This window comes from Triticum aestivum, chromosome 3B, assembly GCF_018294505.1.
Source record: "Triticum aestivum cultivar Chinese Spring chromosome 3B, IWGSC CS RefSeq v2.1, whole genome shotgun sequence".
Lineage (NCBI taxonomy): Eukaryota > Viridiplantae > Streptophyta > Magnoliopsida > Poales > Poaceae > Triticum > Triticum aestivum.
The window spans coordinates 759,762,026-759,775,205 of NC_057801.1; the positions used below are offsets into that span (position 1 = coordinate 759,762,026).

At 38.7% G+C, this 13,180-nt stretch overlaps 1 protein-coding gene across 1 annotated transcript; it reads right to left on the reverse strand.

Moving 5' to 3' along the window:
- Window positions 1-1,072: 1,072 nt before the first annotated feature.
- On the reverse strand, window positions 1,073-11,701 carry LOC123066390 (phosphatidylinositol transfer protein 3-like). Its single transcript, XM_044489476.1, has 6 exons — window positions 11,687-11,701; window positions 9,020-9,085; window positions 2,582-2,758; window positions 2,379-2,480; window positions 2,004-2,249; window positions 1,073-1,582 (listed from the first exon to the last, which is right to left on the reverse strand). The coding sequence occupies exons 1-6, from the start codon at window positions 11,699-11,701 to the stop codon at window positions 1,355-1,357; spliced, it is 834 nt and encodes a 277-aa protein (XP_044345411.1). The 3' UTR covers window positions 1,073-1,354.
- Between the last annotated feature and the right edge of the window lie 1,479 nt (window positions 11,702-13,180).

Consider the following 13,180-nt stretch of genomic DNA (forward strand, 5'->3'; position numbering starts at 1 on the left):
AGGAAGAAGGCCATATGTACATCCAAAACCAGATAGAAGGTAATCAAAAGCTCTTGTCACAAGGAACACGAACATGCAAACAAAACATAAATTGGACTCTCGATTCAAAAGATATAATGGATTCAAATTTAAAAGTCAAATGAAGAAGCATGGGGGGCGAGATGGGCGGAGCATACAACCTCTAACAAAAGCATACGCACAGGGGGAGGGGCCAAAGTAATAAATGGCTTAAACCATGCATGGAACCAACCCACCTTCTGAATCACAAGGTAGATGGGTGGTCCACACAACGGCCCCAAAGAGTGTGAGCCATGCCCCTTACACGCTACAAATCTCCTCTCAACTAAAGCGTAGTCAAAGTAAATATTTGAAATAAATTCCTTCTCATCACGGAACAAGCATTTTTGACAATATTGCCTGCCTCTTCTAGCAAATACTCCCTCCGTTCGAAATTACTTGTCTCGAAAATTGATGTATCTAGAACTAAAATACGTCTAGATACATCCATTTTCACGACAAGTAATTCCAAACGGAGGGAGTACGTATCTTGTTGGAATACTACCTCTTAGAGCCAGACAAATGAAAGTTTTCACCATCAAAGTTATATTTGTTTTCCAAGTACATCTATAGGGGACAACCTCATAATTGGGTACAACGAACTAACATAAACCTAACCAGAAGTAGACAAAAGCCATATGAGTTGGTTATCCTCTTCAATTAAAGGCACCTGAGGACAGTCAGTCCTGAGCCTGTCCCATTGTTCCTTTCTCTCCCCAACTATAGCTCTTGTAAACCGTAAGTTATTCAAACCTCTCCTAAAAACATAAATAACCATGAAATTTTAGTCTAAGGAAATGGAATGTAATCCAAGGTAGGAAGTAGCAAGGCCATTGTCAACTATCCACGATCTTCCCAATACCTGGTCTGACCATCTCCAAAAAAAATTCATATAACAGGTACAAAAAGAAGTTTCTTCAATTCCATCAACCCTTGCCAAAAATGTGAGTTACCAGGTTTGGAAACCAATTGTCCCAGAGTTCTGTTCGAAAGGTAGTACTTCTTACTAAGAATATCTTGCCAAAAACTCTTAGTATTAAAAATGTCAACTAGTGACGATTGTCGAGGAAGAAAGAAAAGGAGAACAAGTATATGTTGCTATATGGATGGAACTAGATGGCATCATCTTCGAAAAATTTATGAAGACAAACGATTTGATTGGTGTGCTTATTTTGTATTCCGTGGCAACACGGGCACTCAACTAATATATATAGTAGCCTAGTAACTCGCAGGCAGACGATTAGCATGTATGGCTCACAAGCAACTTGTATCTAATCATGGTCATTGCTCATGGAGATCATTTGCCATTTGTGTCTTCTGATGTTACTCTCATCTTGTCGGCTCTTATCATTCTCTCAGCATACTTATTGATGTCAAAGATTGCACTGGTGCTTCTTCCTCCAAACGACAACTCCAGCATGTCTAAGTCAAAGATGTCAGCAATTATCTCCAGGCTCTCTGGTTTGTTAGCATAAACAAACTTCACTTTCTCTTTCATGTTTGGCTGGACAAAGTTCTTTGCTATCTGCAAATCAAGTAAAGGCAGAGTTGTTCAATCAAATTGGAATATTCACTGATAAAACAGGAAACGCACTCTCAGAAGATTGCAAACACCGACAGGGATGGATTTTCTGTTTCAATTGCACGTGGACGCTCATGTGGGGTTTTACCACTACTTGTTTAGAAAATACCAACATGTAAGTTGGCAGCGACTACGTGTGCTTGGTGCGGACGAAAACTGGATTAGCTATCAGAAAATAGTGTTGAAGTTCCTAATTAGGTACCTTATATATGAGGCAAGACTGAAAGCCCTACAACAAGGTTATATATGGACCCTTCTACAAGTCGGGCAACCCACGACTCACGAACATGAATATGTGCATGATTAGAAGAAAAAAAATGTTTGATGTGGACATAAAATACCACAATTTAGAATCTTCATATACCTTCCAAAAAGATTCAAAAATCTTCGGAGGGTCAAAAGGAATCGCCACGGCTATCACCCCTGGATAGTAGTTTTGAATTATGTGCATGGTCTCACGGGTTGTCGAAAATGGCGTACTCGATATCGACCAGCCTCGGAAGTCAATCAACCAAACAACATAGTCGTCTTGTTCATCTGCTGAATTGGTAGCGAAATACTCGAGGAGATATACCAGGTGCTTTATCTGCTCCTTGACTGAAACTTTCGACTGTTGTACAAGTTAATGAACCTTAGTTAGTAGGGAAAAAAGGTAGATACTCTTTCTTCTTCGTTGGTGTTCAACTCTTTGTTACCAATATCCTCTAATGGATTGATCAGTGTAGCAGGCCATAAGTACCTTCATTGGTAGGTTTACTACCAGGACGCTTCTTCCATTCTTGTCAAGGTAGTCGGCTACATGTGTTCTCCTCGCCTCGTTCTCCATTTCAGCAAGGTCTTCCTGCCATTTGTTCAAGGAGAAGAGTTGCTTACACAATCCATTGCACACAATTATAGAGCAATCTATAAGGCTAATGGAGTATACTGTTAAATTTTACTGACCCAGGAAATTGCATCCGGCCTGTACTCACGCCTCCACTTGACGGTTTCCTTGAGACCCTTGGTTGCTTGTTCCATGCTCCAATTCCTCGCTCGGAGGAAACGACGGATGGTGGCGTCTGACAAGAAACTTGGCATCTCCTTGGTCAGACTGCCAAGGAGAACCCGCACCTCATTTATCTGACATACATGCAAATTGAAGTTACTAGTTAATCTCTTATCGAGAAAAGTATTAGTTTTGAATTTTGCACAACCCAATTGCAGCATAAATTCCTTTCTCCTTTCTACGAGAATGTGGAGTACTAACATTGATCATGCGCCCTGTATGACTGTACGTATAGTGCGTATGTAGTGGGCAAAATAACATCGATTTTGATACATAACAACAGTCGATGTTAGAACGTCTATATATTTCTATGTACTGTCAGAAAATCATATCCAAATTTAACGGGTGTATCTACATCCATAATTGAGAGAAGCTTTTGATGTTTTCATGCATGTTATTTAGAAGTAATTGAACACAATATCGCTAGTACATGTTTTGGTAACGAATTCGACCTCACTTGAAGATCAACATGGATTTGCGGTGTTCATTATATGTTCCATAAACATAGTACATATCATAATTGTACTACTATACGGTTATACCACCAGATGTTCGGTGCCGACCTTGATGCCATCCTTCGTGCCTTCTCGGCAACTAGAGCTCATTTTATATTGCGCTACATCGGTGTCCCCATCTCAGTGCATCGTTTGAGAACCATTGACTTCCAACATTTATACAACAAGAAGGCCGGAAAGCTTGTGGGTTGGGATTGGGAATGGCTTATCAAATCAGCTGGTAGAAATGCTTTGACCAAAGTGGTCATTTCCTCTCAGGCTATTCGTCATCTCACTCCCTTGGTTGTGCGTAAAGGGACCATGAAGGCAATCGTTAGCTAGAGTGCTTTCATTTGGGCCGGTGTTGACAAGGTGTCTAGACTCTAGAGGGAAGTATAAGGTGAGGTGGAACCTTGTGTGCTGGCCGACCAGCATGGGGGGGGGGGGGCTCAGCGTCCTTGACCTTGAAATTTTTGCTTGAGCACCTCGCTTATGTTGACCATGGTTTGAACAAAAAGGTTTGGGCCGTGTGCGGGTTTGGGTCGTCCTTGGGATAATGTGGATATGAACCACTTGCCGTTGCAATGGTGAACTTTGGCTCTCGTTGTGCCCGGGGGGGGGGGGGGGAAGCTGAAGGATATTTCATCATCCATTTTTGCGATCTTCAAGTGCAAGACGAGCTGTCTGTTTGAAGTGCCTTGTGGTTGATCAATGGATGAGGAACATCAATTCCAATTTGGACTTCAAGTACATCACATCACTAATTTCTATTGTCTTTGACTAGGTCTCGAAGATGTACACCTCAATGAAGACATCCTAGATGACATAACCTCACCGCTTCGGTCATTTATTCGGCCAAGTCGGCTTATTCCGCACAGCTTCTGCCTCCACTTTGAAATCGCTGGTGTGGAAAAATGTGCCGCCCTAGAAAAAGTTTTTCGCTTGGCTCATACTGCAAGACCAGGTTTGGCTGGCCAACATATTGCAGCGGAGAGGGTAGCCAAACCGTGGCTTGTACCAGCTATGTAGAAGGGAGCCAGAGATGGCCACACATCTTTTGCTCTAGTGTAGATTTTCTAGCCATATTTTGGACGAGATTTAAAGCTTGTCTTGTACGTTCACACTGAAACGTGATCTCATTCAACTCAGTTATGGAGCGGTGCCATTCGATGGTCAACATCAGTGGGCACAATCGACAGGGGATTGCACCCCTTGTTATGCTTGTGTCATGGGATATTTGGAATGTGTGGAATACAGAGTTTCTAGAAATATTTCTACCATACCATGCATCATCATGTGCAAGATTAAAGTCAAAGCAAACATATGGGTTTTGGTGGGCACGAAGTACTTGAGTTCAATCATGCCGCGAGAGTAGGGCTCTTTGTAATTTTTGGTTACATTTTGGTGTCTTAAATTCTTTTTAACTAACCAGATGGCCCTCGCAAATGCGAAGGCATCATCTTAAATGTGTCAAAAGTGTATGAAAATTAAACAATAATTTGATAATATTAATATTACGGGATTAGAAATAATATGTTTCTATTGTCACCAAAAATATTATGATAAACAACATATCACATTTTTTGAGCATGATAACATATCACATTTGGTTGAACTATATTTGATCAGCTTTAATATGTGGATACATAATTATAATGTTCCATTTCTAAAAATAACACCATAATTATAGCCATATCTGTTGTATGTATGTGACATTCGATTAGTACTTATAACTAAAGTTTAGAGTACACGCTTGAGGCATTCTTATCAGATATGTTAAATCTGGTTTATGAAGGAAAATTTTTGATTGTCGGTTTCTCATAATAATAATAGGGGTAAAAAAGTGATTCTGAAGATCTATCATTTTGCTGGTCTATGAACTAAGAATTATCGTTTTATGTGGATTTCTGGCTTAATTGTTTTTTGGTAGACCATGTGCTTTTACTATAGAATAAATATGGTATGTCATGAAAATATATGAGCCATATTTTTTTTGATACGTGCACACTACTATATGAATATTTTGTTGGTGCTTGTAAAACCATTTGGGAAAATGCAATAAACTGCTTAATGAAGTCAATACAAATATTAGCATTATAATATGCAATGCCTTTATTGTTTCATTTCTATACCAACGTAAATTTTACCATCTCTTGACACAACCGAGCTATTTTTTGATATGGCCACTGATATCCCATGGTACTAATAAAAGGATGATGCCATATAGACACCGGGTGGTTTTTATTTTTTGTTGAATTTTGACAATATTTTAATTTTATAAGATATTATTATATTACTTGTTTACAAAAAATGATGGTCTATTTATTGTAATCTCTTTAGGCACACTTGGGAAGATGAACCGGATAGGTGAATGGTTTTCTTAATCCGTCCAAACTAGGCTTCATATAGGAGAAGAGAGTCTACCATATTTGATAGGTTGGTGTTTTACTATTGTAGATTCGTAGTATACCTCTCTTTCTTTTGTCATGTCGTATATTTGTATACAATAAATAGGTCCAAAAATTGGTAGCCTATTGTAATATCAACATGACAATTTGTAGTTATTTTCTCTAAGAATAAGAATGGATATTTTCCGTATATTTTCTTGGAACAACTGGATAGCCGCCTATATGTGTCTCACATTGTTTGCCTCTATTTCACTACTTATTCAGAAAAAAACATGGAATCGGGTAAATATATTATATTTATTTCAGAATAAATTCATTAATAATCAATGTGCTAAGATGTTGACCATATGAACAAAACACCTAATCTTAGAAAAATAATAATTCTTCATGATTTTTAATCAATATTGGAGTTTGTAATTTTTTTGCTTTAATTAAGTTAGTTTGAAATTTTCAAAAGAATTCTACAATGGAAATAACACATGTAAACATGAGTATGGTGTTTAAATAAATTATTTTATAAACAAATTGTGTCTATTTCGGTATTTCTAATCTACTTAAAATATGATTATTTTCAGGATGTTTCACTACAATAGATTCATAGTATATCTTCTTTTTCTGCCGCACTATGTCTTTGCATCCAATAATTCCTAGCTAGACTATGCTAGATCAACGTGACAATTTGTAGCTATTTGATCTAAGGATAAGAATGGGTGTTCTTCATATAATAGTTTGGAACTGCTGGATAATTGCCCATAGATGCCTCGCATGCATTGCCTCTATTTCACTTTTATTTGGCAAGAACATAGAATCAGAAAAAATCATTTATATGTGTTTCAGGATAAATACATGAATAATCTTTGTGCTGAGATGTTGACCATATAGACCAAACTCTAATATAATAAAAGAATAAGTTCATGATTTTTTATATAGTGAGTTTCTAAGAGCTTTATTTAGTTCATTAGTATGAACAATTCAAAGAATTCTCGGTCACAGTAGCACTGGCGAATTTGAGTCCAATCTCTGCATAAATAATTTTTAAAACATTTTATCTCTATTTTAAATATTTCTATTATGCTTAATAATATGATTATTTTTGTTATATCTGTATGCTTATTCATCCATGCATATATCTCTTCTTTTCGTCGTACTATATCTTTGTATCCAATAAATAGATCCATAATTAGTTAACTATTTAATATCAACGTGATCATATGTAGCTATTTTATGTAAGAATAAGAATGGGTGTTCTTCATCGAACATAGAATTGGGTAAATATATTGCATGTGTATCAGAATAATCCACGAGTATCCAGTAATGTAGGGAAAGGCTGCGTACAATAGACCCAAAGTGGATTATTAATATTGAGATGTTGAGCATATGGAAGAAACGTCTAATCTCAGGAACAAATATGGATTATTAATATTGGAGTTTGTAAAAGCTTTGTTAATTACATTAGTGTGGAAAATTCAAAATAATTCTCCGATGAAAATAAAACATGTAAACTTGAGTACAACATTTAAATAAACTGTTTTATGAAACATTTGTTTCTATTTTAGTACTTCTAATCTACTTAAAATGTTTTTATTTTTATGATGTTTAACTACAATAGATTCGTAGTGTATCTTATTTTTCTGTCGTACTATGCCTTTTGTATCCAGTAATTCCTACACTATGTTAGATCAACGTGACAATTTGTAGCTATTTGTTCTAAGGATAACAATGAGTGTTCTTCACATATTATTTTGGAATAGCTGGATAGCCGCCTATATATGCCTCGCGTGGATTGCTTCTATTTCACTGCTTAATTGGCCAGAACATAGAATCAGTTATATCTATTATATGTGTTTCACAATAAATGCATACATAATCGGTGTGCTGAGATGTTGACCATATAGACCACACCCCTAATCTAAGAGAAAAATGAATTTTCATGATTTTTTTTACTTCATAGTGATTCTTTAAAAGCTTTACTTTAGTGAACTATATATATATATGAACATTTCAAAAGAATTCTCGGATGAAAATATTACATGCGAAATAGACTGCAACCTTTAAATAAATAATTTTATAAACTTTTTGTGTCTATTTGATGATTCACATTCTACTTTATAGTTTATAATATGATTATTATTGTTATATTTGTATGCTCATTCATGCACACTGATAAGCATAACAATTTATAATATCCAGTGTTCGAGCCTTAGCGCAGTGGTAAAGCTGCTGCCTTGTGACCATGAGGTCACGGATTCAAGTCCTGGAAACAGCCTCTTACAGAAATGTAGGGAAAGGCTGCGTACAATAGACCCAAAGTGGTCGGACCCTTCCCCAGACCCTGCGCAAGCGGGAGCTACATGCACTGGGGCTGCCCTTTAGTGTTCTATTTTTTTATTTGTTCACCACCCAATTATAGTTGTTTTGGGACATAGGCCCAACACGTACGTTTTTTAGGGACCACCACATAATCCATCCAATTATTTGGGGCCTCATACATTTTTCAAGATTGCATTTGACCATTGATAAAATTAAGAATATGTAAAATGTATGATATAAAGGTTGTATCATTAGAAACTCCTTTCACATACAAATTTAACGGTAAACTTTTTGCACGCTCCAACCCATGGTCAAAGGTAATCACAGGAAATGTATTGTGACCTATATATGTGGATGAAGGAGGCACCTTTTATACTATGGGGCCTTAGCACGACGACTTCCTGATTGTCTACTACAACAATATTTTCCCGGCTCTGGCGAGGGAGGGGCGGCGACGACGACGCGTCTTCAGCTTGCTTCAGTGCTTATAGTCGTCGCTATGTGGTCTACGGATCTGGATGTAACTTTTATTATTTTCTTGCATAAAAAAGAAAAAAGCACCTTTTATTTAATAATGACTATAAAACTACGTCGCTATGCATAACTTTTGAGGCTGTTTCGAGGAAATAAGGCACGGCGAGTGCCAGAAAGGTATACTTTAGCTGTTAAATGTGAAAAGGAAATTTTGTAGATCCTTTCGATGTCGATGGAGGAATTGTTGGTATTATTAAATCCTAACAATAAATTAGAGACCTAACTTTGGAAATAATTGGGATGATGTGGATTCACGTGGCGTCTTAGAAAAATAGCATATTGTGTTCTTCTTTTTGAAGCTTCCTATTGTGTTTTTAGTATATACTATGGAATAATAGATAGATAGGTAGATTAATGAGACGAGGCAAAACTTTTGCCTCAATTTCGAGGAAAAAAGGCACGAGTGGCAGAAAAATAAATTTTGCAGAATATTCCGATGTTGCCTTATAGAACCTTATTCCCGTTTCGTGATTCAACTGAAAACAGTCAACGGAAACACATACATATATGCAACCATGGTAGTGACAGGAATTCACGCAAAGACAAACTCGAAGAAGAAACGCCGCCTGATGGTGTGAATTGATGTTACCTTTTCATGCTGTTGTTCCAAAGACAAAGACGACGCCTTCTGCTGTGTTGCTTCGCTCCTGGCCTTCTTCATCAGCTGGTAACTCATTGCTTCAGAGTGCTGGCTAGCTCGTTGCCTATAACCACACTGCAACTTTGGCCTTGGATCCCGTGGATTCGCATTGAGCTACCGGCATTATATATATCGTTGGAGGAGATCGAATCGAACATGATAGGAGTGGGTAGTGAGAGTGTGGTTGCAGCTGCCATGATGGCATCATGGATAGCCGAGACAGACACATGTTCACGCCCACGTCTCTTCATACAGTAGCATTCAAAGCTTCGTCTTTCTTCATACAGTTGGGTGGCGAGCATTTGTTTAACTGGAAGGCACGGTGAGCTAGCAGTCTTCTGATCTAAGTATCACATGGCACGTGCCATGCACATCTAGATTGTGTGTTTGAAAAGACTTAAGGCATTTCTGTTTAGTACATAATTATATTATCAGTAATTCCATACACATGCATCATACGCTGGTTAGTCCGATCAATAATTAAAAGTTCACGCAAGAAATATTGGGTGAAAACGAAGGAAAAGCTGGGTATTTTAGTCCTGATTGACAATGACGGTTGGCAGGCAACAAGTCCTTTTTTTTTGCGAATAGAAACTTGTAATACTCAAACTCCAACAGTGTTACAATCTGAAACAGCAAGTTCCAAAACTCTGGGAGGACGAGAACCTAACCAAGTCATGGTTCTACCTTCCTCTCTAGCAAAGATAGCTAAACAATCACTAACTTTATTTTGGGGTCTACGAATATGAGTAATACTAGTCTCCCGAAGACTCATCATCAGCTTGATCTCTCTAATAAGATAAGCATAAATTGATCTGTTGATGTCATTTGTCTGCACCATCTTGACTACTTCCAAGAAATCAACCTCCAATTCGATAGGTAGCTCGGTTCTCATAAGGGCAAAGGATAAACCCTCCATTCAAGCGCACAATTCTGCTTCCAAGGCATCACAGCATCTATACAACGTACGACATGCAGAAAAGATGATTGCACCATTAGAATCTCTCAAAACCATACCAGCACCTGCTCTTCCATCCACGGTGAAGGAACCACTAGAGTTCAACTTAACTTTCCCCGCACTCGGCGGGCACCAAGATGGAACTACTTCTGTGGACAAAACCGAAGATTTTGGTATAGGCACAACATAAACTAGGGTTTTACCTTTGCAAGGATCGAGGACTGAATTGATTTTGATGTTCATCAAGGTCTCCAAATAACTGCACAGGAACTACTTTGACACTTCTACAGGTGGCGGATTTTTATAATGAACGACCTCATTACGGACAAACCAGCTACGCGGAAGTGTCATCAAGATCATGTTTCTCGTCTCAGCAGGCACCCGGTCAAGCAAATGTAACAACCACTCCCTTCCAGAATTTTGAATCTTGTCGAACTTTGGAAGCAACCAAACGGAGGACATGCAGCGCCACAAATCTCTTGCTAGCGGACACCGGCAAAATGGGTGAAAGTTGTCCTCCTCTTCAACACCACACACTGAACATATAGCTGTAACTTTAAGGCTACACTTGCACTTATTTTTCCATGTTAGTAGGGAGTCAGTACACACCCGCCAAGAAAAATTAATAATAGTGGGAGGAACATTGCAGACAACAACATTCTCCAGTATGCTCGGTCATCTTCAGGCCTACTGCTCGATCCAACAGCTTCGGCACAGAAGCCTCTTCGAATGCTAGATTGTAGGCACTTTTAACTGAAAAGTTGCCCAGCTTCCCGGGTCCCCATGCAAGAGTGTTATCTCCAAGCCTTGGGGAATATCTAATTTTCATAATCTCATCAACGTCACTGGGTAAGAAATATTTATGAAGCATGTCATGTTTCCACGCCCCATTTTCATTGAGCAGATCTGAAACGAAGCATATTCTGCATCTACCTTGCAGAGAGATCGGTTTATAAGAATGTGGTCTGGGAATCCAGTTGTCTCTCCACACACGCACTTCTTCCATTCCCAATTCTCCAAATCAGTCCCTTCTTCAACAAATCCAAGCAGTGACTAATAACAGTCCACGAAGATGATGCATTACCAGCAAAAACCGTATCTACCAAGTTTCCATTCGGATAGTAGCGTGGCCTTCACTAACCTAGCACATAAACCCTCGGGCTTCTCAATCAGTCGCCATGCTTGCCTCGCAAGTAATGCTTGGTTAAACATACGGAAGTCTCGGAACCCAACACCGCTTTTTTTCTTTGGTTGCAACAAATAATTCCAAGCCTTCCAATGAACCTTTCTATTCCCATCTTTTGACCCCCAATAGAAGTTTCTCACCATCCGGGTGAGATCATCACAAACAGAAAATGGCAACTTAAACACTCTCATGATATAAGTAGGTAGCGCTTGAGCCACTGACTTAATTAACACTTCTCTCCCGGGTTGAGCAAGAAACCCATCACCCCACTGAAGCAGCCTTTTGGTCAAACTAGTTTGTAAATTTTGGAACCAACCCTTGGACACGCGCCCCTCTAGCGTAGGAAGTCCTAGATATTTTTCCTCAAAGCATGAACTAGTTATCTTAAGGACCTCCCTCACCTGCTCCTAGGCTTCCGTTGGACATGCAGATCCAAATAAAATTGAGCACTTATCATAATTCAATAATTGACCAGTAGCTTATTCATAGAGATCAAGACTCTCTTTAATTTTCAGTGCTTGTTCATGGGATGCTTGAAAGAACAAAAGTGTATCATCAGCAAACGACAAATGTGAAATACCAGGTGCATGTTGGCACACCTTAACAGGGGAGATACTGTTTAACTGCACTTCCTTTTGTAGTGTAGCAGACAAACCATCAGCAACAAACAGGAACAAAAACGGGGAGAGCGGATCACCTTGCCGAAGCCCGCGCGACCGTGCAAATGAATCCAAGAGGGTCCCATTAAATTTTACTGAATATTTCACCGATGTGACACAAACCATGATCCAGTCAACCCATCGATGTGAGAACCCCAACTTTTGCATCACTTGCTTCAAGAAATCCCAGTCCACCCTATCATATGCCTTTGACAAGTCCATTTTATAGGCAACAAGTCCTTTAGAGGGGAGAATTACCATATACCAGAGATAATAACACCCCACATGTTTAACGTAGATTTTTTCATGCATGATGACATATTGAGTTGACATAATTGAATGTTGAGAGAGTTAGATATGAATAGTTGTTTTACGCTATATGGTTTCGTTATGAAATTACTTCTAGAAATATAACCATTTTTTGAATTACCACAGTTAGCTTGGACGAACTCGCATTTTGCTACGTGTTAGCTTGTCGCTACTACTTTTTGCAGGTTGTAAAAGCATTATTACAAGATAGAATGAACAATATATGACCCAGTTCCCCGGAGACGCCACAAGATTCGGATGGCTAGGGATGGCCTGCACCAGCGTAACTGGATCGTGATATTGCGGTCGCGCTTGGACCTGCGGCGATGATCTAGTACGTTCACTTATGGCGGCTTTTGCGACACATCACGCTCTCCCCTAGCCTAGATCAGCTTTCCTGAAGATGGACGGAGTCCGGTGTTTATTCCGCTGCAACTTGCTACTCCACCATGTTCCATGGCTCTTAGAGGACCCCAACCGCGGCTTGCTTTCCCTAATATCAACGTGCATTGCACACACACATTTATTAGTCACAAACAAGAAGAAAATGAGATGAGACGAATGAAAGACAGAAAGAGGTCTTTTGAATCTCGTCTAGTCGTCCTTCTCTCATTGGACGTGCACACCCTTTCACTAGAAAAGAAAGCACAAGTAGGACTCCATCTATTTCTTTTTACCCCGTGTATAAGATTTGTGTCAAGTCAAACTGTACAAATTTTGACCAAATTTGTATTAAAAAATAGTAACATCTACAATACCAAATATATATAATATGAAACTAGATTCCATGATAGACCTAATGATATTGATTTGGTATTGTCAATTTTGATATATTTTTTCTCACAAGTTGAATCAAATTAGAGATACTTTGACTTCAGACAATGTTTATATTCAAACTGAAAAGGAATGGATGGAGTACTAACTAGCAGATGGAGTAGTTCGTAGGGGGCGTAGTGCAAAAGGCCCTAGCCGTACTATTTGCTTACCCCTTACTTGTT

Bases quoted from the DNA above. Each gene is read 5' to 3' on its own strand.
- LOC123066390 (XM_044489476.1), bottom strand. The intron at 2,481-2,581 runs GTCAGTAAAATT...AACAAATGGCAG, and splicing joins GGCCGGATGCAATTTCCTGG to GAAGACCTTGCTGAAATGGA. The intron at 1,583-2,003 runs GTATATGAAGAT...CTTGATTTGCAG, and splicing joins TTTTTGAATCTTTTTGGAAG to ATAGCAAAGAACTTTGTCCA.